Source organism: Urocitellus parryii, chromosome 13 (assembly GCF_045843805.1).
Source record: "Urocitellus parryii isolate mUroPar1 chromosome 13, mUroPar1.hap1, whole genome shotgun sequence".
In the NCBI taxonomy this organism is placed as follows: domain Eukaryota; kingdom Metazoa; phylum Chordata; class Mammalia; order Rodentia; family Sciuridae; genus Urocitellus; species Urocitellus parryii.
Window position 1 is genome coordinate 49,565,021 of NC_135543.1, and position 27,718 is coordinate 49,592,738.

Sequence of the window (27,718 nt, forward strand, 5' to 3'; positions counted from 1 at the left end):
GTGCAGGGGAATGAGACTTCAAATGGTTGGAAAATTCAGGGCACAATATTGCATTTATTGTGAAACTCTGACATAAATATAAGACCACGTGTGAACAGCTGCTGATTTACTCCCTGCACATCTATGATCACTTACTTTCCCCTCAAAATCTCAGGGGACTTCAGGAAGAGGACATGTCTGTGTGCTTCTCAGTCCTGGGGGACAGTGGAAAAAAATATTGGGTTTTGGGTTTGTTTTGTTTTCATGTTGGGGATTGAATCCAGGGCCTTAGTTAGGCTAAGCATGCCCTCTACCACTAAGCTACACCCACAGCCCCCTCTGAAATCAGATTTAACCCAAATATCTACCATGCCACTCACTCTCAGGAACTTCAGCTTCCTCATTTGTGAAGCAAAATCCTCAGCTTCTTGGTTTTAGGAACCCTGACTTCCTGCCTGAGAGCAGAGGCCAGATGAGCTATTCCATGAATCCCCTTCAAGGCAATTTTGCCTGCAAATCTCTTGGTGTCAACTTCTCCATGTGCCATCTGACACCCAATTCTTATAAAATCAGAAATGCCAAACCTATTAGGATTTGCAAAACTCCATCAGTAAAACCTTCCCGTTAGTTAAGTGATGCCAACAGCTTTGAACATTTCAAAGAAACCCCTACATAAAAGGGTACCACGTCAAACTCTTGCCCTCTCATGATCTCCCAGGGTCAGTCCTTCGCCTCATGTCTTCCCCTCTCCACTTAAGAGATGTCTGGGAAAGGTGCTGCTCAAAGGACAGCCTCACACCAGGCATATTCAGTCCTTCCCCACAGGAAATGATGGAAATTCCTGGCATCTTCATCATGGAAGGGCAAACTCGGCTGGTGTCAGTCTCCCAAAGGGCAAAGGGAGAGGGATGCCTGCGGCCCTCCTTGTTACTGGAGTAGATGGCTTCTTAGTGGCATTTTCTCCAAATCCAAAGATGAAGCCAGGCTTCTGGGAAGGGTCCCTGGAGAGGAGAGACGGGCAGCCTGCCTTCCCCAAGCCGGAGCAGCCAGAGGTGGAAGAATCCAAGTGTTCATCTTAAGCAGCTTCCCAAAGACAGTTTGGCACCCTCTTGGTAAACACTGGTCCTCTCTGTATTAGGCTGGGATGTGGTTCAGTGGTAGAGGCTGGCTCAGCATAGAAGGCCCGGGTTCAATCCCTGGCATCACAAACCAGACAAAACAAAAATCCTCTCCACATTGAAAGCAGGCATTCACCAGGTGCCTCAGAATGAACCTCTCTTTCCAGATATATGGCTAAAGCATAAATGTGTCGTGATTTTCTGGATGCCTAAATGGTCCTCTATGCTTTCAGATATTCCATTTCTTTAAATCTCTTAGCAAGAAACAGCTCAATGACTTAAGGAGGAATGTTAAAGTTTTGTATGTTGATCTCCTTGGAGGATGGGTTTGGAAGGAGAGGATGATGATGGTGAGGAGTGAGATCAGAACATGGCAGACATATTTCTGAGGATGCTTCAACATGCCCTGCACTGTGTGGACTAAACTGCTAAAAAAAAATACTCTTGTTAAGCTGGGTACAGTGTACACCCATGGTCCTGGCAATTCAGGAGGCTGAGGAAGGAGGACCATTTTAACGCAGGAGTTCAAGGTCAGCCTAAGCAACATAGCAAGACCCTGTCTCTTTAAAAAGAGAAATTAATTTTTTAAAAATGTATATATATATATATATATATATATATATATATATATATATACACACACACACACACACACATATGTGAGTATATACATATATACGTTTATATACATATTCTCTTCCTAATCTGAAATTATTTTTCAAGGAAAAGAAAAAGCTACACTTATTTGAAGTTACAGCCATAAAAAGCCTGTGAAGTTGTGAAAACTATTGAAGAACGTACTTCAAAGAACATACTTACCGACCTTTATAGGAAAAGGCATCTGATTTTGCCCCCTTTGGAACTGTAACCCCTAAATTATTTCCAGTAGTTTCCTTAGAACTTTTCTACTTTGTTTTTACTGAATACTCGAGTTCTTCTCCATAGAGCATACTTTCTTTTATTTTTTTTTGTTACTGTTTCAGTTTGCAATTTTTCAGATCTTTTTCTCATAGCCATTAATAATCCCTATTCCTGAGCCCCCAAGGAAGCAATTTTATCCAAGTTTTGTTTGTCAAACACAAATAACAAATGTTTCCAGCTGCCCACAGTTGCTCACTGTGAACCCTTAAATCTACTTGTGATTTTTTTCAGGCTGAACCATGTATCTCTTGCCCCTTCATCATTCCAGTTTGGACATCTATTATTATACCAGGTCACAATCCAAAAACAACACTGGAGAACCCACTGGGACCAATCAATGAAACAAAGTCAGTCTAGTCACCCCCCAGCATAGACAGGGATCAAGCAGGCTCCAGAGACAGAGCCCAGGGCACCCAGGGTGATGCTGACTCTCTACCTATATGCTAAGGAAGCCATTGAGGTATTTCAGAATGACCTGTGATATTTTTTGAAGAAAGCAATAACTGGGAAAGAAATAGAACAGTATCGTTGTAGTATATCATATTTTGTAGATGGAAAATAAAAATTAACAGACTTCATGCTCCAGAAAAGGAACTCTGCCAAATTGTAACCATAGTTACACCTCAATTAGCTCTGCAGACTCAGGCCAAGAAATGCTGACCCATAAAGCCTGATTAAAGCTTGAAAATGCTCACTTAATTAACTCTTCAAAGTTCCCCCTTCTTGAAGCTTTTGACACAGGAACAAATTAGTGGCAAAACCATCAGATTGAACTCTTATCTCTTTTTCAGACACCTGCCCAGAACCCTGAGAACGGGGCTAACAGCTTTGACATATGGAGAAACTGAAGAAAAATAGAAGATCTGGTTACCGCTAAAATGCAATAATAATTGGCAGGGATTGTAGCTTAGTGGCAGAGCACTTGCCTAGCATGTATGAGGCACTGGGTTTGATCCTTAGCACCACATAAAAATAAACAAATAAAATAAAGGTATGCTGTCCATCTACAACTACAAAAAAAAAACAAAACATTTTTTAAAAATAAAATGCAATCATGAGTCCATGAACAACAAAGGGGGTGATTATACTAAAATAATACAACACCATGCTAGATCACTAGAGAAGATCATGATCGCTCTTTATGGTAACACTATGCTGAATTTTAAAAAGCACAGCCTTGGCTTTTTATACCAAATGCTTCTGAATAACTATGTATAAATAACTTTGGAAAAGAAGCCCACCCAGTAACAATTTGCTAAAAGAATGGCCCTCTTGTCTTGAGAATTAACCTCTGCTTCCTCAGTAGGCTAAAATCAAGTTGCATTTATTGTATTTGCATAAACAAGACATATCTAGAATTAGGCAATAACTAAACCCTCTGAGTTATGGAGTCCACTTTTGCAAAAATATAAGCTACAATATGACCATATTCAAAGTAAATCATGTCTTCACATCTCTTCAGAATGAGGTTTCAGGCCTGTCACACTGATATTCTGAAGTGTGGCTGCACCAAAATGTCTGGAGAGTGCTAAAATCCCCACATCTCAGGAAGGATCATACAGCCTTGTGTTTTTATAGTGCAGCACCCTCAAAGTTCCTGTCCATCGGGTATCTCTTAGGCTCACCAAAGCCCTGTGAGGTAGACTTATCTACCTTAGCAGGTGTCACTCTGCTTATTGGGCAAATGCAGCATGTGAGGCTCACAGAGTTAAAATAACCAGTCTCAAGTCACAAGGGAAATTAGATGCAGAGCCCAAAGGGCTGCCCCACCTCTGGACACCTTCTACTTAACACCTTACTATCAACCTTCTGCATGGAAGGGACTTGGTCTTCCTTCAATGGTTGAAGTTTAGCCACACCTGAAAGAATGGGTTCTTGAGCTCGGCTGGACTCAATGATCAGATTTGACCTCTTTTTAGGAACTGAAAATCTATTTACCTTTCTGAAGAACCAGGTCCAGAATCCCAGGTCCTGTAAAAGTGATCAGACCCCCTCATGGGGCCAGATTGGGTGCCTGGCTCACTTTAGGGTTCTTGAGCTGCAGGATATTCCTCGGGGACACAGAAGTTGAGAGATCTGAGAGTTAGATCTTCTAACCCCAGCTCCAGCTAACTCACTTGAGCAAGGACTTCCTCTATCTGAGCCTCACATCACTAATCTGGAAAATTACAGGCTAATTTAAATAATTGCAAAGGTTCTTCCTAGTTCTACCAAAGTCCAATGCTGGATATTCATCTTTGCCCAGAAACATAATCCTTTTACATTCTACTCCAATGTTTCCCATTTTAATTTCAGCCCCCTCTTCTATTTCTACAAGTTGGTATCATTTTCTTCATGCCTCTCTGTTTATGCTCTCCTATATTTCCAAGTTATCATGTCTCCTCTGGGTCATCAGTTGGCAATTTCCACGTAACTCCATAAATTAAAACCCCTTCAGCCATGTACAATTTTTTGTGTGTCTTTCTCTCCAAATTCCCACCCATCTAGCTAGTAATGTGGCCATGAAATTTATTCTTTTCAAGAAACTTATTCTCTTTGTTCTTCACACTTCCGTTTTCCAAAATATATAAACATCTCAACATTTACTTTGCCTTCTTTTGACAAGTGTGCTCTTCCCCTTTCTTGTGGGGGCTGTTTCCCCTTGTCCTTCTTGGTTCTATCTTCACTCCTCCTGCCACCTTCAGTGACTCCCCCAGTGAAAAGCACAACGACACAGGGTACCAATCCAGGGACAAGTAATGGTATAAAGAGATAGGAGTATACAGGAGGGGAGAGAGGACTGGGCCAAGACATGAATGGAGAAGCCATGGGCCTGGTGCCACTGCAATCCCATATTAACCGTCCCCGGCTTTGTTTTCCCAGAATGAAAAGTAGAAGTATATTTCCAGAAGGATAAATGCTAAAACAATGAGGGAGCCAGAGCAGCTGGTGGTTGTTAACTTTAATCAAAGTCCAGCCAGGGTCTGTTTTTAAGCAACAGGAAATAGATTCATTATCTTTCATAGTCTTCTCTCTCTCTCCTCTCTCTCTCTCTCTCTCTCTCCTCCTCTCTATCCTTCATTATTTCTGGCTAAGGCATAGAAATAAGCTGGTCAGAATAAACCTCATTTCTCTTAAACTTTCCTTTAAACTACAGCATTTCAAAGCCAAATTGCAGAGTCTGAGAAGCCTGGTCCAAGCAAAGATTACCATCTGCAGCAGCAGCCCAGGAGGCAGAGCAGCAAGTATTAGTTCCCAATGGCTGCTGTAACAGATCATCACAAACACGGTGATTGAAACAATACAAATTTCTTCTCTCTCTGTTCTGGAAGCCAGAAGTCTGAAGCTTCAGTGGGCAGAAATACAGATGTTGGGGGGACAGCTGTTGTTCTGGAGGCTCTGAAGGAGGAATCTATTTCCTTGCCTTCTTCTGCTTCTTGACTCCAGGGCCCTTCCTCCTCCTTCCAAGCATGTCACTTCAATCTCTACTTCTATCATCACATCATCTTCTCTCAAGCTCTTCAATTTAATGCCATCTGCAAAAAGTCCTTTCTGCCATATAAAGTAACATTCAGGTGCTAGGAATCAGGTGTTGATGTCTGAGGAGCCATTACTCAGCCTACCCCAAAGCACATGTGTGTGGCTGGGTTTCTGGGAAAAGTCCCCCCCCCCACCCCTTTCTCATCCACGAATACAAAGTCATGACCACAAGGTCTGAGCCACAGGGGGACACAGCGAAGAAGATGGATTCTAAACACCAACATGGAGAAATCCCACATCTCTTGCTCCTGTCTTGTCACAGATTTACCTTTCCTGTCACATTGGACTAATAAGCTGCCCGTTTCGTATCCAGCAGGCGCATAAACATCCCATCACTCCCCCATTCCTCGGCCATCGTTTGCCTGTTACATAGAAACTCAATTTCCAACCAAAACTGAATCTCAGTGCCACAAATGTTCATGTGTGTCGAGGTCCCTCAATGATCCTGTTATTTGTGACAGTCTCTGAGGGTCAAATACTGTGTCCAGGACTGAGGCCAGGAGAGGGAATGGGGCTTTGTTAGAACTTACCAAACCTCTTGTAACCGAAGGACTGCACCTCCTCCTCCTCTGCAAAGTCGTCTGTAAAAGAAGAGACAAAGCTTTAACCTTGGCAAAGGGCACACAGCACCTGGTGGACCAGGACTCAGGGCTCTGATCACAACCAGCTCCACCCTCCCCTTCACCCTCAGGCCTATCACAGTGGCTTTCCTGCTGCTCCCAGGTCACCTCAGGCTTGCTAAGAAGGAGCTTGGGGACTAGCTGTTCCCACTGCCTGGATTGCTCTTCCTCTTTTCTTTTTTCTAGTTCTGGGGACTGAACCCAGGGGCACTTAACCACTGAGCCACATCTCTAGTCTTTTGAGACAGGATCTTGATAAATTGCTCAGGGCCTCACTAAGTTGAGGAGGCTGGCTTTGAACTTGCAAACCTCCTGTCTCTGCCTCCCAAGACACTGGGATTACAGACATGGGCCACCATGCCGAGCTATCTTCCTCCTTCCTTCATGGGTCTTCTTCTAATTCAGACCTCAGCTAAAGTGTGACTCCTTTAAGATGCCTTTCTGGACCTCCCAGCCATTCCTCATCATCATGCCTTATTTCAGTATCACTCTCTGATAGTGTCCTCCTGACTTTATATGTATATTTGCCTTTCAGTTTATTATTGTCATCATAATTCCCGTGAGCAGAAACTTTTTTTAAAGAGTCACATGATTCTGCAATCTGTATACAGGGTAAAAATGGGAGTTCATAACCCACTTGAATCAAATGTATGAAATATGATATGTCAAGAACTATGTAATGTTTTGAACAACCAATAATAAAAATTTTAAAAAAGAGCTATGTAATGTTTTGAACAACTAATAAAAAAAATAAAATAAAGATTTTGATCCTGTAAAAAAAGAAAAAAAGAGTCACATGAATAAACCCCCAAGTCCTAGAATAGCACTTCTCACAGAACAAAGGCTTAATAAATGTTAAATGGCTAGGCGGGGAGGGACATGCCTGTAATCCCAGTAATTTGGTAGGCTGAAGCAAGGAGGATCCCAAGTTTGAGTCCAGTCTCAGCAATTTAGCAAGATCCTGCCTCAAAAAAAAAAAAAAAAAAATACAAAGAACTAGGAGTATAGCTTAGTGATAAAGTGCTAGTGGGTTCAATTCCCAGTATCAGGAAAAAAAAAATGTTGAATGAAGGATCAACTCTCCAAAGGGTTATCTTATCTATTAAGTAGATAAGTTAAATTAAGTTATCTTATCTATTAAAGCTCTCCTTTTCAGATGTCTGGGCTCTGGAGTCAGAGCTTCCACCTATTATCACAGTGCTTCAGAAGCCCAGTATAACTCCTGCAATGACAGCCAAACCCTTTTCCACTGTCCTGTTGAGTAAGTGGACCCAACCACATAATTGCCAGTAAATGCACTTTAACACATAGGCCCTCTGTGGGAATTCCTAAATGTAGAACCACTGTGAAAACTAAAGAGATGTTATAATCAACCAAGCTTCCTGCCAAAAGGTGTAAATTGGCCCTCCCAATGTGGACAGGACACCATTCCTCACCACTGATAAGGAACTTCTCAATTTATAGTTCCACCAGGTGTGGCTCTGCAAAGGGCAAGCACTATGCAGATACAATTTCATATTAATTGTGCAATGAAGAGACAGTTTTGATGACAAGTAAGAGGTGTCAGGCCAGGCCTTCCCAGGAGGCCCTGACCAAATCAGATGTTCTTCTCTTACAATAGGGTTATGTCCTGATAAACCCACTTTAAGTTGAAAATATCAACTTACATGTAAGTCAAAAATGCTTTTAATACAACTAACCTACCCAACATCATAGCTTAGCAACAGTACACCATATTTGCTGTTTCCCTTCATGATCATGGGACTTACCAGGGGCTGCGACTCACAGCTACTGCCCAGCCTCACCAGAGAATACTTACTGGGCTACACGTCACCTAGCCTGGGGAAAGGTCTAAATTCAAATTTTGAAGTATGATTTCTATGGAATGTGTATCATTTTTGCACCATTGTCAAGTTGAAAAAAATATTGAAAAATCATTAAGTTCAACAATTATAAATCAGAGACTCTGTATTCTTGAGTTGGCCACTGTTACTCTTCAAGCTCTCAGCCTTCTCCCTGTGGGCAGGTCAGCTCAGGAGCATGGATCCAGCTCTCAACTATGGGTTAGAGTCTGCCTGGCCTTGGGTTTCAGAGATGAGGTAGGTCATGGTCCTTCTCTCTAAAATGTGACTGACTTTCATGAAATCTCATGCAAAGGGAAATTAAGCCTCTGTGATAGTCTTTTCCAATCCCCAAACAGGCCCTGGCTATATTTGAACCTCAAAATGTTATGGAGAACCCAAGATGTGTGGCATCTATAACACAAGGGAGAAAAATGGTTTGCTACAGTGAGTTATAAAAACACACGTGAGAGAGCAATTATTTCTAACAGAATGGAGAGGTGTGATCATCTTTGTGTTTCAACTGTTGTGTCCTTCTGCTGAGGACAGGGAGGAGATCTTCATTTGGAATCTTGAAAGCCAGGCATTTATAATCCAAGTGGTCTTCTCATGACAGAGATTAGAGCTTTAGTTCTTTCTGCATGGAAAACAAGAGAATAGCTCTTTTCTCCTTATTCGCTGTCTCTGTGACTGGTTAGTTCAACAAACACAAACCAAGCCCTTACTCTGTCTCTGTTTTACTTAGTAATCTATCAAATTAATGGCTGAGGCCTGGTCTATTCTCAGTTAAAGAGAAACCCTTATCTGCTACTTCTACTTGGAAATCCATTCATTTGTTTATTCATTCACTCAGTACATGTGGTTGTCCCTTAGCATCTTCGGGGTACCCACAGATACTTAAGTCCCTCATAAAACGGCACAGTATTTGCATGATACTACACATACATTCTCCTGCAGACTTTAAATCATCTCCAGATTGCTTACAATACTTAACATGATGTAAATAACTGCTATGCTGTATTGTTTGGGGAATAATGACAAGAAGTCATTAGTACAGATACAATATTTTTTTAAGTATTTCAATCCACAGTTGGTTGAATTGAAGAATGCAAAACCTGCTGATATAGAAGGCCAACTGCATATGCTTCAAACCTAGCCAAGTCAGTGAGAGGCCACCTAGGCGTCACCTCTCCCTCAGTCTGAAGCCCCTCCACCACCACATCGCCTCGGCAATGGGATCCACTCACACTGTGGGCCAAGGAAACATCACTGATGGTTTCATAAAAAAATTAATAAGAAGAGCAGGTTTATGCCACACCCCCAATAACAAACAGCTCAAAATTTCCCATTAGATGTTTCTGTTCTCCCCCCAGAGCTTCTTTCAAACAGGGCTGCCATTAGTTTATTTGTTTGTTTGTTTTCTTTTCCCTTTCTGAAATTTTTCCCATGCAGTATTTAGCCCGACTGACTCCTCTCTCCTTCCTGAAACTTCCCTGGGAACTGAAATTTCTCACATTTTTGTTATTAAAGCAGTTCAGTCCTGCCTCTACTTCCTTCTCCAAATTAGTATCCTCAAGCCCTCTAGGGGCTCAAGGAAACAATGGCCTAACTGGCCACCCACCCACATTAGGACTCACAGAGGGTCCCCTGGCTTCTTGCCTTACTGTCATCCCAAAAGGATTAGCCATTTTTTTAACAGCTACTAAAGGAAAAAAAAATTTAAAAAAAATATCTCCATCTCACCCACATCTAAAAGTAGATGGAAAATCATGAGATGTGAGGGGTACCAAAGAAGTACTACAGATCACTTTTAACTGGGAGTCTCAGGAAAGGTCTTTTAGAGAAATATTTCTTAAATGAGTCCTTCTCCATGTTTTTCTTTGAGTGTGGAGAAGGGCGATTAGAAAATGATATATACTAGATCTCTGCCTTGGAAGTTCATAATCGTTTTTTGAACTATTTGAGATTCTAAGAAGGGTTGAAAAAGGGTGGAGGGGGGACTTGCTTAAATTTGTTTTATGCAATATTCTCGAATGTTGACTCTAGAATCCTGTTTCTTATCCTTCAAAGTTAGGACAGGTAGAGCTCAGAGTGTTTGTCAGCTTTTAGTCACTGTAACAAATATCTGAGATAACCAACTTGTAAAGAAAGAAGGTTTAGTTTGACTCGTGGTTTCAGCGGTTCTGGTTCATGCTCAGTTGAGCCTGTTGCTTTTAGGCCTGTGACAAGGTTGCATAATCTGGTGGGGAGCTTGTGGTGAAGCCAAACCACTCGATTCCTGTCCAAAAAGTAAAAAACTGAAAAATGAAGAGACCAGGATCTCACAATCCCCTTTGAGGTCATGCCCCCAAAGACCTAAAATCTCCCCATAGGCCCCACCTCTTACAGTTTCCACTCTCTTCCAATATTGCCAAGCTGGGGGACTAAGCATTTAACAGGTGGGACTTTGAGGAACATTCCAGACCCAAACTGTTACCATTTGATATACAGTTCATTAGCTTAGCTGTCCTGTCAGAGCCCAGGATCAATTTTTTTCTAGCTGCTCAGTTAAATAGCAGTCTAAGTCAGGTTGGGGTTTGAATGACTTCAGGAAGAAAAATGGGCAAAAGCTGATGGGGCTTGTGATTGCAGAGACTACCCTGATCAAAGGCCATAGGAGTTGGAATGAACAGTCAGCATTCCTAGCAGCTGAGCATTTTGGAGGGCAAAAGGCTATGGTGGAGCCCCTAACCACTGACAGACAGGTTTCATTTATATTATAAAACCCAATAAATATTACGCACATTGTTAGATTCTGCAAACCTTTTCCTCACACTGTGTGGACCCAAGTTAAGTGTGTCCCAGATTGTCTTTTTAATATCTGGGCCTACCAAGGTGATAGACTCAGATGAGGACTTTCTTTGGAGCCCAGTCTCCTCAGTAACTTGCCAATCTCCAAACTTTTTCTCTGAGAGTCAAAGCCACCTAATCTGTTCCACTCCTGTACAGACAAGGAACTGGATACAATTTCAGCCTCTTGGTTCTGCAGAGGAACCATAACTTGATCCCTGCTTCTGACAGCAATTTGTCTGTGGGGAAGAAGCAACTTTCACATATTAAACAACAAAAACAGTGTTTAAGTTTTCTATCTTGGCTTCCACCACTGTACTTTAGCATTTCTGCTTTAATACCTATGAGCCATACTATAATTTGCTTGCCTATTTTGAAGTATGTTACTTTTATTTATTTTTACTTTCCTTAGTAAGTGGCACAGAACTACATGGGCCAGAGTCTATGATAGAGAACATTAAGCAGAATTCTCTGGTGATTTATTCTTAGAGCTTTGCTATTTCAGTGGACCATGAGTTTAAGCAAAGTTAGTTGGCTTGGAGAGTTAAAGTCATACAGATTTAAATGTCCTAATCAGTCTGTGGACCAAGTGTGGGGATAGTTTTGCAGTTCTGGTTCTGACTCCATCAGATGGAAAAGCCATTTGAAACCAGGGAATCTGTCACATAGCATCTCAGCAGCAAGCATACTCATGGCACAGGATAGGCACACAATAGTTACTAAAAATTAGGCAAAGTAGAAATATCCATGTCTCTACCTCTCTTGGTAGTTCATAAATTTTTAAAGAGATTAAGTCTTCCTCTTTTTTGTACACCTGCCATTTGGGAGAAGATAAAAGATAAGTACCTACTGAATGCCAAGCACCTCACATTTTGCTACGTTTCTCTGAACAGAGGGAACTTCTTTTCTTCTCCAGTGGAAAAAACTACAGCAGAAGTAATTGAGCCACATTTTCAGTCCTGGAGAACATAAGCTTCCAGAATAAAAGGGTCCATCACTGTCCAGCACAAAGAAAGGAAAGAGAGCCACTCTAAGGCTCATTATCATAAAATTCCTGAACACTGAGGACAAAAGAAAATCCTAAAAGCTCCCAGGCAGGGGGAGGGGGGGGTGACCACTTATAATGGCTAAGATAAACAAACAAACGAAAAAACAAGCAAGTACAACATAAGCATATCACTGGCATCAGGGGTACCAATTTTTTTTTTTCTTTTTGAGACAGAATCTCACTAAATTACCAAGGCTGGCCTCAAACTTGGCGATTCTCCTGACTCAGCCTCCTGAGTCACTGGGATTACAAAGCCAATTCCATTTCCTTCCCCTTGGATCTGGCTGGGCCCTGTGACTTGCTCTGGCCCATGGAATGTGGCAGAAATGGCTGAAGATGACTTAGGAGTTAGGTCTTGGAGTTCTTCCGGCTTCTATTTTCATAATCCGGGCAGCTGGCAGCCATGTGAAATTCTGACTGTCCTGCCAGACAACAGGCTATCAGAAGAGAGAGAATCCCTGGAAAATGAGAGCCCTCAGTCACTCCAGCCATCCCTGGTGATTCTCCAGACACAGCAGTGACACCACATGTCCAGCAGGGCCACTGAAGGAAGCAGAGGTGAGCTCTCCTTGCCCAGCTCAACCTGAATTGCAGAACTGTGAACCAAGAGACAGCTGCTGGTTTAAGCTAGAGTTTGGAATAGTTTGTTTGGCCTCTGAAAGTAATTGAAAGAGAAGTAAATGCCAAAAGAAAATGCTAAAAATGTTATCAAGAGGCTGCCTCTGGAAAATGGAAAGAGATGAAATGAGAATGGGCCAGGGGTGAAACTGCTATTTTTCATGATAAACTTGTGAAATTATTTGACTCTATGAATCCCTACCTCTGGGGGGGGAAGAATAAAACAAGCAAAAAAAAATTTTTTTTAAGGTGGAGGGTGCAGTGAATAGGAATGGAAGACGAGGTCAGGTAGACATACAGTCCCAGCTACTCAGGATCCAAGGAAGACTTCCGGCATGAGACCTGTCTCTTTAAAAAAAAGAAAAGAAAGAAAGAAAAGAAAGGGGAAAAAACCTGCTATCAGGTCCCCTGCTGCACTGCAAGAGTTGTGTTCCTGTTTTTATTCTTCAATAAATCCTGCTCTTCACTCATCAAAAAAAGAAAAAAAAAAAACAAGTTAGATTGACAAAAATAAAGTATTCAGGTCCAAAGACACTAATAGCTAGAAAATATACTCAAAGAGTTAGAGAGTGGAGTTCAGACTGAACCAACAGAATAAAATGTTCTGCACTTGGAAACTTAAATACCTGGCACAAAATAGGTTTCCAACAAATACCAAACTGAACAACATGGCTGGCTCAGGGTTTTTGCTTTGTGTTTTTCAGTGCTAGAGATGAACCCAGGGCCTTGCACACGTCAGGCCAGGGCTGTACCAGTGAGCTACACCCTTAGCCCCAAGGATACAGTAGTCCTGGACCTAGGGCTCAAAGCCAGAGCTCCTCACATGCTAGGTGAGCACTTTACCACTGAACTACAGGCCCAGCCCTCAAATTCAGATTTTTAGGAGTCAGGCTAAAGGACCATGAAAAGGGACTTCTCTTCTAAGTGGGGCTTGTGGTACTGTGTACAGGTGTGTTTCCATCAGCTGCTCTACCCCATTTGAGCCCAGATGCATCCCAGTTTTATGTACTTATCATTACTGTTAGAACTAGAGTCCAGTCCCATCAGTTGATAAAATATTTCATTGTTTCCAAACTAGCTGATAGCCAGGCCCAGTGGCAGATGCCTATCATCCAGGAACTTGGGAGGCTGAGATAAGAGGGTCAGAGTTTGAGACCAGCCTCAGCAATTCAGCAAGGTCTCAACAACTTAGTGAGACCCCATCTCAAAAAAATAAAAAGGGCTGGGGATGGAGTTCAGTGGTAAAGCACCCCCAGGTTCAATGCCTAGGACCAAAAGGCCAAACCAGCTGGTGAACAGCCTCTGCTCTGAGCATTCCTACAAGTTGTTACTATGTGTTGCCAGCACCATCACTACCTACTATAGCAGATCCCTGGCCCTGCACCCCTGGGACAAATGACCAGTATCATCTCCATCCCTGAGTCTGTGGCTACCCTCTACTGGCCAGTGCTCCATGAAGTTGCTATCATGTGGGGGACTGTCGCTTTTTAAGAGGGCCTCCTGAGTTGCTAAATACTTGGGGTATTCCCATGAAGTTGCTGTAACAATTCTGGAAGGTGACTTTCCTGTGGCCAGAGGCTGATGTCATTAATGATAAAACCTGGGCTTTGAAATTAAAAGACCCTGGCTGGAAGACTGGCCCCACCTTGTATTGGTAATGGAAGTCTGTGTCTCCTGTGGAATGGGCCAAATAATTCTTCTCTCTCATATTTCGGGGAAGAAAAAGTAGATGATAAATGGAACATATCCAACATGGACTCGTTGCTCAGTGATTAGTAATTAATTCAAGTTTTCTTTGAGGCAAGAGGCCAGAAAGAGCAATAGCAGCCTCTGTGCTTTCAGGTCCAAATAAATATCCCAGAACTTTAATGTTCACGAAGTACAGGAAAGCTTTAGGTTTGGGTAGGGACTCATTTAATCATGTGGCTTCAGAAAACACAAAGCTTCAGTCCAAAATGAGTATCTGGGGGAGGCGGACAATAGGAAAATTCATTTAGCAAAAGAGGAATACGGGATGAGTTCAATTTGGGCTTAAACTCAAAGTAGCACTCAACAATCTCTTCGATACTGAAGAAGATTTATCTTAATATATTTGGGGCCCAAAAACTGAAGAAAGACTTTTTTGAGACAGGGTCTTTCTGTACTGCCCAGGTTGACCTTGAACTCATGATTGACCTGTCTCAGCCTCCCCAGTGGCTGGGGTTATAGGTTCACACCATCTTGCCTGGCTAAGAAAGGCTTTCTTTAAGTAAGTAAGTAAGTTATTTATTTATTTATTTGCCAGGGATTGAACCCAGAGGCACTTAACCACTGAGCCACACCCAAGCCCTTTTTATATTTTATTTGGGGATGGGTTCTCACTAAATTGCTTAGGGTCTCGCCAAGTTGCTGAGGCTTTTGAACTCTCCATCCTCCTGCTTCAGCCTCCCAAACCAGTGGAATTACAGGCATGCACCACCACACCTGACTTATTCTTTGATTTTGAGTCCACCTTAAGGAGTACTGGTCATACAGTAATCCCCCCCCCACCCCTTTATCTTAAGTTTCACTGTCCCTGGGTTCAGTTACCCTTGGTCAACCTGGGTCTGAAAATATGAAGCAGAAAACTCCTAAAATAAACAATTCATAGGTTTTAAATTGTAGTGTGCCACTGTAAGTCATGAAATGGAATCTCATCACACCCTACTCAGTCCCACTTGGAACTCGGGTCATGCCTTGTTCCAGCGTGTCCTATACTGTATATGCTACCCTCCCGTTAGTTACTATTACAGTTTGGATCTGGAGTATCCTCCAAAGGCTCATGTGTTGAAGGCTTGGTCCCTAATACAGCAATGTTGAGAGATGGGGGCTCTTACAAAGTGATCGGATCTTGAGGGCTCTGACCTCATCAGTGGATTAACTGGGGTGCATTAATGGGAGGTGATGGAAAGTGTAAGAGGTGGGGCCGAGGTGGAGGAAGTAGCGAGGGTGCGCCCTGGAAGAGAATATCTTGTCTCTGGCCCCTTCTTCCTTCTCTCTCTCTATCTCCTGGCCACCATGAAGTAAGCAGCTCCACTCCACCATGCCCTCTCCACCATAATGCTCTGCCTCACCACAGGCCCAAAGAAAGGTAGCCAGCCAACCATGGATTAAAACCTCTGAAACCCATGAACCAAAATAAATATCTGCTCCTATAAGTTGTTTTTCTCAGGTATTGAGTCACAGCAACAAAAAGCTAACAGTCACTCTGTAGCTGTCTCCGCAGATTATTTGTCATGGTATCAGCACTGCAGTGCTTGTGTTCAAGTAACCCTTACCTAGTAGCCTAATGCTACGTCACAATGCCTTCACTTCAATTCACCTCGTCACCAGTGCACTGTACCACTTAACATCATCACAAGAAGGTGAGCACAGAACCATAGATATTCTGAGAAATACCACATTTCACACATTTTTATTCTAATTGTTATAATTTTTTATAATTGATATGATTATTTTTCACATGTGCTAGGCAAGCAGTCTACCACTGAGTTATAACCCTGGCCCTATTTTATTGTTAATCTCTTACTGTGCCTAACTCACAAATTAAACTTTATCATAGGTCTGTATATATAGGAAGAAAACACAATATATAAATACACACACACAAGCGTACATATATATGTATATATGTACATATGTGTGTATGTATATATATATATATATATATATATATATATATACATACATATACACACATAACTAATTTAGGGATAAAAGTAACAAAAATGCCCATCAGTTGTGTTGAACTATAAAGAAAAAAATAAGGTATCTTATCTCTTTTCATCCCCCAATTGAGTATGTATGTACTATCTGCAGTTTGAGGTGTCCATTGAGGGTCTTGAAACATTCCCCCTGGATACAGGAAAGACTACTGGATTATCCCTGGTTTCATAGCTCTATAAATGTAAAATCTTATGTGACTCTTTGCATAACTTCCCTATTCCACAGAGGTATTTCCGGACCATAGTTATTAAGTATTCTACAAGTGTATGAGCTCAATGCAGTAGAATAAAATACCTGAGACTCAAGGTTGACGATGATGTTGTTTTGGCTCATGATATTTTTGAGGGAATAATTAGATCTGCCTTCCATTCAGCTGCTCCAGATCTTTTCCCCTATCCCAGACAGATGAAGGAGCTAGTAGCAATTGAAATACTTTAGACGATTCAAAACTATTACAAAAGCTTTATGTCAATAACCCAGCTGTCTTCTCAATCTTGTTTTGCAACAAAATAATAGAACCACTTTCTGATTCAATGTACAGTTTTTTAATTCAAAATTACAGGTATAAAATGACTCCAATTTTTGGCACAATTTGAAATTCTGATGCTTATAAAAATGGTAGATATTCATCTGGGGATGAAAGGAGATAAGATACCTTGTTCTTTCCTTTACAGTTCAACACAACTGATGGGGCATTTTTGTTACTTTTATCCCTAAATTTGTAATGGTACTAAATCAGATTTCTCCTAGCAGCTTCAACAACTTAAAGTAAGCAACAGATAGAACATTCAAACCTTGACACCTGCGTCCATTACTTACAGGTGACCAGAGATGCTGTGCTTCCCTTTTTTCTGTGCAGGAAGTTCTCATCCAGTTATGTCAATCACATTAATAACAGAGTCAGGATGAGGGCTTGAATTCCTGCCTCAAATTGTAAGGGTCCTGATGGGACTCAAATACATAGGTGACTTGGCAAGAAAAACTAATACTATCCACTTCTCTGGAGGCACAAAATATTCGGCCCTTGTTTGAAAACATAAATTGACATATCTTTTTGCTTTGAATTCACTTAACATTATGTTTAGATTATCTAAACAATTATGTTAAAGCAATGTACTATGAAAATTACCAATGAGAGACCAAAACTGAGTTTAAGAGGCAAAAATTGAAAAAACTTCAAATTTGATCTCCTCTCACTTCCCACACTGAAATGTCACACCTGGTTTCACAGTGGCCTTAACACACTTTTTACCTCCCCTTTGAAACATTTTTTTTGCCGGATGTGATGGTATACAGCTCTAATCCCAGCAACATGGGAGGTAGAGACAGGAGGATCACAAGTTCAAGGCCAGCCTCAGCAATTCAGCATGGCCCTGAGCAACTTAATGAGAACCCATTTCAAAATAAAAAAGGCTAGGGATGTGGCTCAGTGGTTAAGCACTCCTGGATTCAATACCCAGTGCCAAAAATAAATAAAATTAGAAAAAATAAAATAAGACATTTTTATTTAATTATATTTACCCTGTTATAGTAATTATAATCTGAAATATAAAACATAATTCAAGAAAATGAATCATCTGGGCCTGTTGGCACACACCTGTAATCCCAGCTACTTGGGAGGCTAAGGCAGAAGGATTGCACACTGGAGGCCAATCTGGACAACTTAGTGAGATGTTGTTTCAAAATTAAAAAATAAATAAATAAAAATGGCTGTGGATATAGTTCTGTGGTAAATCATCCCTGGGTTTGATCCCCAGAACAACAACAACAACAACAAAAACAAAGCCACTAATTAGCCAGGACATGGTGGAATACAAGTGTAATTCTAGCAATTTGAGGGGCTGAGGCAGGAGGATTTCAAGTTCAAGACCAGCCTTAACAACTTAGTAAGACCTTATCTCAAAATAAAAAATAAAAAGGTCTGGGATGTAGCTCAGTGGTAAAGCACTCCTGGATTCAATCCCCAGGACTAAGAAGAAAAGAAAGGGAGAGAAGGAAAGAGGGGCGGGGAGAGAAAGAGAAGGAAAGAAACTGAATCAGTTCACTTCTCCAAATAAAAATGCCCCCATATTCAACCAGAGTATCTGATCCTCGCGTAGGACACTTTCCACCTTCTGCCTAGAATTCCAATTGTTTATGTTTAGTCTTATCTTGCCTAGCTGACTGCAAACTCCTGAGGTCAGAGGCTTTATTTTACTCATGTTATTTGATATTTATTTATACAGTGCCTTGCATACAGAAAGTACATATCAAATGTTTTTTCAAGAAAAACACAGGGGCTAGAGGTATAGCTCAGAGGGAGAGCACTTGACTAACATAGATAAGACCCTGGGGTCCATCCCAGGCAACACACACACACACACAACATAAATGAATGAATGAAAAAAAAGAAGCTAACTAATTAGGACTTGGTGGCCCAACTGTAAATAATAAGTAGAAATATGACAGCTTAATGAAAACTTACCACGACTAATGAAAGAGACATGATGTCATATGGTTAAAAATCTTATATATGCATATATTAGTCTTCATAGTTACTTAAAGACAAATTTATTTAATGTTGTGATTCTTTGATGTCATATCCTTACTGGATATAATTGGACACTGGATTTGAGACACAGGTCTCAAAAAATATTATGTCATAGTCAGGCGTGGTGGCACAGGCTACCCACTACTCAGCTACTCAGGAAGCTGAGGCAGGAGGATCACAAGTTCAAGTCCAGACTATCTCAAAATAAAGTTTAAAATAGGACTGGGGAGGTAGTTCAGTGGTAGAACACTTCCCTAGCAAGCATGAAGCCCTGGGTTTGAGACCTAATACAAAAATATATATATATGGATCATCTTCATTAGGCACCTAAATAATGCTCTGAAAAATTAGTGCTCCCAGATAAATTAAATATATTTATATGTATTTATCAATACTTTATCACTACTATAACAAGTAGAAAAGTTGTACCATTACTACAATGACAAATTTCATTATAAATATGCCCCTGCAGTTTGGGTTGGGACTGATTTTTGATGACAGCCACAGGAGTGAAGGCCACTGGAGACAACCTATGCTAACCCTAACCCCCAGGGTGTGCACAGCTCACTCCTACCTCAGGTCAGTTATGACACATCTGAAATTTGAAAATGTATTTCAGAACAGAACATTTGTGCCAGGGGTAGCAGCACACACCTGTAATGCCAGCCACTTTGAGACAGGAGGACTGCAAGTTCAGGGCCAGCCTCAACAACTTAGCAAGACCCTGTCTCAAAAACTAAAAGATAAGCTGGGCAGGACAGTGCACACCTGTTATCCCAGCAACTAGGGAGGCTGAGATAGGAGGATCATAAGTTCAAGACTAGCCTTAGCAATTTAGCAAGTCCCTAAGCAACTCAGTGAGACCCTGTCACAAAATTAAAAAATAGAAAGGGGCTGGGGATGTGGCTCAGTGGTTAAGTAGCTCTGAGTTCAATCCCCAGTGTCAAAACTAAATAAATAAATAAATAAATATTTTTTTAAATGGCTACAGATATAGCTCAGTGGTTAAACACCTTTGGGTTTACTCCCCAGTACCACAAGACAAATAAATAAATAAATAAACTGAACATTTGCCTTTATGATCTAAACTATATCACTTGAATAAATTAACATAAATGGTCCATTATTGGCAATTAAATTGCTGCCCGGAGGAAGCAGCGGGTTATAATAATACAATATATTACAATAACTGAAGCACCTTCAGTTCTTATTACATGCTAAACAACGGACCTACACGAACCTATTGAAACCTTCAAACAGCTCTAGCCAACCAGGAGATGCCATTCTCTCTCATTCCACAGATGAAGAAACTGAGGCCCCAGAAGGTTAAATAACAGATCACTGGGCTCTCTGATGTCAGAGTCCACACTCCTGTGGCCACACAGAAATGATCAGGGCCAACTCCTAGTTTCACTAAGCATAATTATGTTTTATAAGATGATTATAGTTTAAAGCTTATATTATCTACTTTAAAGTTGGACAGTTTAACCTTAGCCTTATGAATTGTTTTATACACATCAGCTAGTTTCCTAACATTTCTAAGTTATAATAAAATGTCTGCCAGACATTGTGACACACACACACCCTGCCATCCTAGGGGCTCGGGAGGCTGAGGCAGGAGGACTGCTAGTTCAAAGCCAGCCTCAGCAACTTAGCGAGGCTCTGAGCAACTTGGCAAGACCCTGTCTCTAAATAAAAAAAATATAAAAAAGGGTTGGGATGTGGCTCAGTGGTTAAGTGTCCCTGAGTTCAATCCCTGGTACCAAAAAGAGAATGACAGAGGTCCCCCAAAGGAGCAGCTCCCTCCACAGATCCAGTGACAAGTTCTCATTCACATAGAATGTCAAATATCCAAACTCTCAGGCTGGTGAATTCCACTTCATGGGACGCTGAGTTATAACACCAAGCTATTGAGGAAACATAAAAGAGTCTTGTTTAATATATCCAAGTCCAATAAATTTATTTAATTTTAAATCTCCTATGTTGTAAAACACGTTTCTTTTATATTTTTAAGAATACTGATTAAATATTTATGATACATTCAAGGGTTCAGAGAGCTTGTAGAATCTCCTTGAAACCTTAATTTTGGAGTAATAATTTATGCTGATGTTGGCTTTCACGGCCATACACTTATGAAAGTCCCTTAAGCAATCAGCATGGCCTTTTCAAGGTACTATGTTGGTTTTGGCTGTTCACTTAACTAGAAATCAAATCACTGCTTGATGGAAAAGTTGCTTCCCTCAAGCTTTGGGTGATTGGTGTGGTTGGAAACTGTGTTATCAGCGGTAAAAATAAAATACTTTCAAAATAAAATAAAATACTTTCTACAAAGAATGTTTATACCTCCCTCATTTACAATATGCCCTTGTAAATGAGGGAGGTATAAACATTCTGACCAAATGGCACTTCTGACCAATTATCACAGGCCTGAGATTTCACGTGTGGATTCTGGAGTCAGGTGATCAGAGTTTGAGTACTGAGTCCCCCACTGACAAGCTGGACACCCTAGGACAAGTGCAACCTTTCTGAGCCTATTTTCCTATCTGTGAAATGGAGGAAATAACAACAGCATGAGGCTCAATAAACGTTAGATCTGATGTAAGGGAAAAACAAATAAGTGGGGATATTAAGTGGCCCATCAAAAATACTTAAGAAGCTGTTGGTGAGCAAAAACCACAGAACAGATCAGTCTCATCCCTGCCATTCATCTTCCAGCACAGGACCCACCCTGTTCCTTCCCTCGTGGCCACAGACAGGTCTCTGGAAGCTGAGGCAGTCTGTGCCTACTGAGGACCCTCAATGCCTAGAAGGAAGAGTGGGTTCTGCCACCAGTCTGGGCTTTCTCTCCAGGGACTCCACCTCTTTTTCCCACCAGGGAGACATATGTCAGATTTGCCTTCCTGAGAGATTACCCACATGCTGGGTTTACCCAAGGCCAAACACACTTTTTCTAACACAAAATTTAAGTGTATTTTCCCATTTGAAAACTCAAGAGCCATGTGACTGACTTTGGCAGCGATTGCATCAGCTGTTTTGAAATAATATTTTAATAAGTATTTCTTAGAAAAATTAGATACCCAGTTATGTCACAGCTTGAGAGCTATCATCTGCTGGCTTTTGAGCAATGTGGTCAAAGGTTGGGGGTAGGAGAAGGAAGCATGGGAACAATCTTGGGAAATTGCAAGGGACACCACAGAGAAGATCTATACTCAGCAATAATTAAACCTCAGATTAAGAATGTCAAGCATCCCCCAAACTAATGAAAAGTCAAAAGTGTAATTAGATTGTAATTTGCCCTCCAGAGGGGCAGTTCGCATACCCAATCAGTGAAGGGCCTTATTTTGTTTACATGTTTCTTCAGAAAATATGATTCTTTCAATGTTAAATGCAGCCACCCTTACACACTTATCCCAGTTAAGCACAAGAAATCTAAAGAGATACTGAGAAAGCAAGGAGACTGAGACAGAGGGTGGGAGAAGTACATTACTAACCAGTGCACTTTTAAAGTATTAAAGTGCCAAATAGTATTTCAGAAATGTTTATATACAAAAGTTCAAAAATACGCAGCTGAACACTATGTTTTGATGGTACCAACAGCCTCCTTGTGTTAAATTAGAACTGTGATTTGGACCGCAGTAATCCCAAGTGATACTGGCTGTTTTCTGTTGTCTCTTAGGCAACAAGTGCCTCTGCATTGAAACTCACTAATATCCTCAATTTTCAAAATAAGGAATGTGATTTAGGAATGACACACCTAACTCTAGAGGAGTCAGATTTCCTTCAGAAAGAATGTGAATATTTATTCAAAAACGATGAGATGTATCATGTAATGAGCTAATTGAAAATGAAACTGGAAATAAATTAAAGCAAACTTCATGTTTTAATCAGCTTGGGAGGTTTCAAGTATTGCAGCAATGAGGCAAGAGATTATCTTCTGGAAAATGTATAATGATGTCATTATTTTGGTGCTCCTTACTCCCCGGATGGAGAAATAGAAGAGAGAAAGATGTTTGCTATATTCCATAAATAGGTGGCGCTGTGGCTAATAACACATTGGAATTATACCAAAACCAGGTTTTTGTCCAAATGTTATTATTTTTAATTTAACTTTTTTCCAATACTAGGGACTGAACCCAGAGGCACTCTGCTACAGTGTTACACCTCCGGCCCTTTTTATTTTGAGATGCAGTCTAAGTTGCCCAAACAGGCCTTGAATTTGCAATCTTCTTGCCTAACCTCCAAAGTAGCTGGGATTACAGATGTGCCCAAGTTGCTAGACTCAAAACTGGGAGTATTACAAAATCCATGTCCAAAAAGTTTAAATGTCAGAATTAGAAAGTCAAAGAGATACTCCAAAAAAGTACCTGACTTGCCCAAAAAGTCAGGTAATTTCTATAGAATATATCCACTTATTTTATACTTGGCAAAAGAAGGTTTCAGGTTAATATAGTTGTCTCTTAGCATCCACATTAATCCCCCCACCAACAATACCAAATCCAAGCTGGGTATGGCAGTGCAGGCCTACAATCCCAGTGGCTCAGGAGGCTGAGGCAGGAGGATCGCAACTTCAAAGTCAGCCTTGGCAGAAGTGAGGTGCTAAGCAACTCAGTGAGACCCTCTAAGTAAAATACAAAGTAGGGCTGGGGATGTGACTCAGTGGTCAAGTGCCCTGAGTTCAATTCTCTGTACTCCTCCCCCCAAAAAAAATCAATACCAAATCCAGATTGCTCAAGTCCCCCATATAAAATGACTCAGGACCAAGGTTGTGGCTAGGGGCTGATAGTTTAGCTTAATAGCAGAGCTCGTGTTTAGCATGCACAAGGGCCTGAATTGGATTCTCAGCATCACAAAAAAAAATAAATAAATAAACAAACAGTAAAATGATGCATTACTTGAACAGAATCCACACACACCCTTGCATATACTTCAAATCAGCTTTAAATGACATAATAGTCAATACAAAGTAAATACTATATGCATAGTTAGTACATTATGTTATTTAGGGGATAATGACAAGAACAAAGTCTGTATGTGTTTGGTATGGACACAGTTTTTTTAAAAATTTTTAATCCTTAGTTTAATCTTCAGATATAGAACCTATTGTGAATATAGAGGGCCAACTATGATTTTAAGCATTGGCCATGTTTGTCACTGCCTTCTATCATTTAGGAATATCAAATATTAATGAAGCCTAGTGAATAAGCAACTATGCAACATAATTGAGAACCTAGGTGAAATCTTGGGTTGGTTACCTAAGAATAAGTGTCAGAATAATTCCACTTGGTAAGGAGGCATGGATAATTCCTTAATGCCTAGGAACAGTACCCTGGGTACTGTTCAAAAGTTCCAAGTCTAATTATCTGGCTCCTCCCCTTCCTGGCTGCTGTACCAATTACAGGTTACTTGGCTACTTAGTTCTCTGGGATACCCTTTTCTCCTCCTCTACATAAAAAGTCATTGTATCTGGTGTCCTAGAATCTTCCAAGCAACACAGGGAAATCTGTGAAGCTTGTCTTTAGATACCTACCCATCCTCCTAGTTATTAGCTCATATTTTTTCTACATTCAGTTTCCACATCAATAATGAGGCTCCATTAAGATGGGCTATGGAACCAGGAGTGGTGATGCACGCCTGTAATCCCAGCAGCTTGGGAGGCTGAGGCAGAAGGATCAAGACTTCAAAGCCAGAATCAGCAATGGTGAGATACTAAGCAACTCAGTGATATCCTGTCTCTAAATAAAATACAAAATAGGGCTGGGGATGTGGTTCGGTGGTCCTATGCTCCTGAGTTCAATCCTCAATACCAAAAAAAAAAAAAAAAAAAAAAAAAGGCTGTGGCTTTAGCTCACTAGTAGACCACATATTTAGCATGTCTGGACTCAAACCCCAACACACAAACACACATGCATATGCGCATGCACACACATACATACACACACACACACACACACACACAACCTGCTCTTAGGAATGCTGAGAGGATTAACTGCAGATTGCTTATAGGAGTATAGCACAATGGATGCCACTTAGTAAGTATTAAAAAATGGTTACTGCCCCTCCCTTCCTCATCTCACCAACTAGACAAGTGAGTGCCAATTATGTAGCAATAGCAAGCAAACCTCAGACAAAATGTTTTTATTCTTTTTTTAAAAAACCACTGAGCCACATCCCCACTCCTTTTTATATTTTATTTTGAGAGAGGGTCCCAGTAAGAGCCTTGCTAAATTGCCGAGACTGGCTTTGAGCTTGCGATGCTGATGCTGCAGCCTTCTGAGCCACTGGGATTACAGGCATGCGTCACCATGCCTGGCTTTGGATACTTTCCTAAAGGAGGCCTTTGAGCTGGGTGCAGTGGCATACATCTGTAATCCCAGCAATCTGGAAAGCCAAGGCAGAAGGATGGCAAGTTTGAGGCCAGCCTTGGCAACTTAGTGAGGCTCTAAGCAACTCAGCAAAACCCTGTCCCAAGATAAAAAAAAAAAAAATAAGAAAGGTGTGGGGATGTAGCTCAGTGGTAAAGCACCCTGGTTCAAGCCCCAGTACCAAAAAGGGAAAGAAAGAAAAAAGTTTTCAACAAGACAACCTACACAGGGATTTACCAGTTCCTGAACCAGTCTCCCCAAGTGAGGCAGAAAATGGTGGGCTTTCAGGCAGTGCCCAGCCCACAACAGGTAAACCACGAAATTTCTCCAGTGGGTCGGCTACCTGGTCCAGAATGCAGCTTAAACTTCACATGTTTACAGTTTCTAGGAGTTTTCCATTACAGATCCAATTAATATTGAGAAGTACCCAAGCTGCGATTATAGTTATTTACTCAGTAAAACATATAACAAAAGTTTTAGGGACCATGTGGGAGCTGATGGAGTGAGCGGCTTAACTTTGTAAAAGAAAACTACTGGCCTTACTGACCAGCAAGAAGACCCACTTCTGGCTAAAATGATGATAGCTGAGTCCCAGAGTAACTTTCAGGGAAGGATCCTTTCATCAGAACTAGCTAAGGAATAGGAGAAGGCACGCACACTATAGGCATTTTGAAATTTTCTGGGGAGAAAGTTGAATCATGTCTTTTATTTCTCTTTCCCTGTGCCACTTTTCACCTGGGGTACAGTTCCCTCCCTTCCCTGACTTCCTCTTGTGGTGGGCAAGTGAATCGGTAGATAATTATCTCAGGATAGGTCAGAGCGAATTGCCTTTAAGCCAAAAGTTACTTTCCAACTGCTGAGTTCTCCAGGAGCCACCGCGCCCCCCTCCCCACTAATACCGCCCTCACCCCCTTGACCACGCAGGACAGCAACCCTGTCAAGTCGTAGGAATCGCATCGCGTGGAAACTCGGTCACCACGGTCATAGATGGCATTTCCACCCAGCCACGGACCGCGCAGGGACTGAAACGTGTTATCCTAGCACAAAATCGGGAACTCCAGTCTTGGCTAAACACCACGCCGGCCCAGTCTAAATGACTCCCTTTGATGCCGCCGCTGTAATTATTCATCTCTCTTATAAATCAAGATTCCACTGACAAATCTCCGTGCGTCCACTAAACAGAGGCTGCCCTGCAAAACCCTTCTAGTGATTCTTTTTTAAAGTACGATACCATCTGACATTTCCATAAACGGGCCTGCAGAGTATACCTCCAGGGGTGGGGGGGGCGATTAACGGGACGGTTTGTGTCACCCCTTGAGCCCACGTGGGCACACCAACCCCACAGGCGGACACATGGAAGGGACGCGGAACGGAGTGCAGTTATTTTCCAGTCAGTGCATCTGATGGAGAAAGATGCCAAATGCACTTCCCCAGCCAGCTGAACTCCGCGGGCACCTAATCATTGCCAGATGTGGGGAGGGCGCACGAGAACATCCCGAGTCCGGGAGAAAACACCCGGTCAGCCGCGCCGCGATCGCCGGGTGGAGAATCGGCAACCGGGGGAGAAAAGAGCAGCAGGGAGAGAGTGGTGAGTGCGGCAGAGCGGAAAACAGACTGGGAGGAATGATGATGCCTCACTCTCCTCCGCATATTTTTTCAATTAAAAAGTTGGAAACTAGAATCCGTAAACAACGACTTAGGGTTTCATACTACTTTGCAAAGACGCGATGGGGAGGAGAGTACTTGAGAGCTTCAAAACCCCAACCTCGAGGTCTCCCGCTGTGTCCAGCAGTGGAGCCGGGGAGCGCCCCCAGTGTCTGCGCACCATCCCGGCGCCTGGGCTCCCCGGGACTGCAGCCTGCGTAAAAGTTTGAGCAAAAGGCACCTCCGCCGCCTTCCCGCTCGCCCGAAACCCTCCCGAGCTCTGTGAAATCGGCTGTAGCCCTACCTTTCATGGTGACCAAGGAAACGCACAGCCAGCCAAGGAGCTCCGCGCGAGCGCCGCGCCACTGAGAAAGTCGCGCTGAGCGTCTGGTCACTGCACGCCCATGGCAGCCGCGCTGCGCGCCAGCCCTCTGCGCTCCAGCCCTCCCAGCCTAAGCCGCTGCAGGCGCGCACTCCCCGCTCAGCGCTCTGCTACCGCGGGGCTGCCGCGCGCGCGCGCCGCTCACCCCGGGCGGGAGGCGCCGCTCCCGCCAGCGCCCCTCCCCCTGGCCCGGCCGGGGCGCGCCCACGCCCCTCTAGCTGCCTGCCGAGCCCGCCCCGCCCTCGGCCGCGGTCGCCCCTGCCCAGCACTTTCTCGCCGTGGCTCTCCCAAGCTCTCAAGCCCTCCCGGGTTCTTCCTTTCTCAACTTAGATCTCTATCCAGAAGAAAGCGCCTCCCAAGGAGGTCGAGGGTTCACCTCCGGGAACGCAAAAGGTGCTGCTGCTGCTGGGGATTCTAGAACCCAGACTGACTACCTACAGATGTTGTGGGGGAGAGAACTGGAGCACGCGGAGCACAGGCGTGGCAGGGCAAGACTGTCCCTTCCCCAAACATCTTGGGGGCATGAAGAATTAGGGAGCGTCCTCGGGATTCAAACTTTCTAA

General features: G+C 42.3%; 1 protein-coding gene across 1 annotated transcript in view; it reads right to left on the reverse strand.

Annotated features, from left to right (window-relative positions):
• Positions 1-27,252, reverse strand: part of Colec12 (collectin subfamily member 12) — a 179,457-nt gene extending 152,205 nt beyond the window's left edge. The window contains exons 1-2 of the mRNA XM_026380690.2: positions 27,078-27,252; positions 6,068-6,118 (exon numbers count right to left, since the gene is read on the reverse strand). Of these exons, the coding sequence (XP_026236475.1) occupies positions 6,068-6,118; positions 27,078-27,084 (58 nt within the window). The 5' untranslated portion in view covers positions 27,085-27,252. The remainder of the gene's footprint in view (positions 1-6,067; positions 6,119-27,077) is intronic.
• Positions 27,253-27,718: the final 466 nt, after the last annotated feature.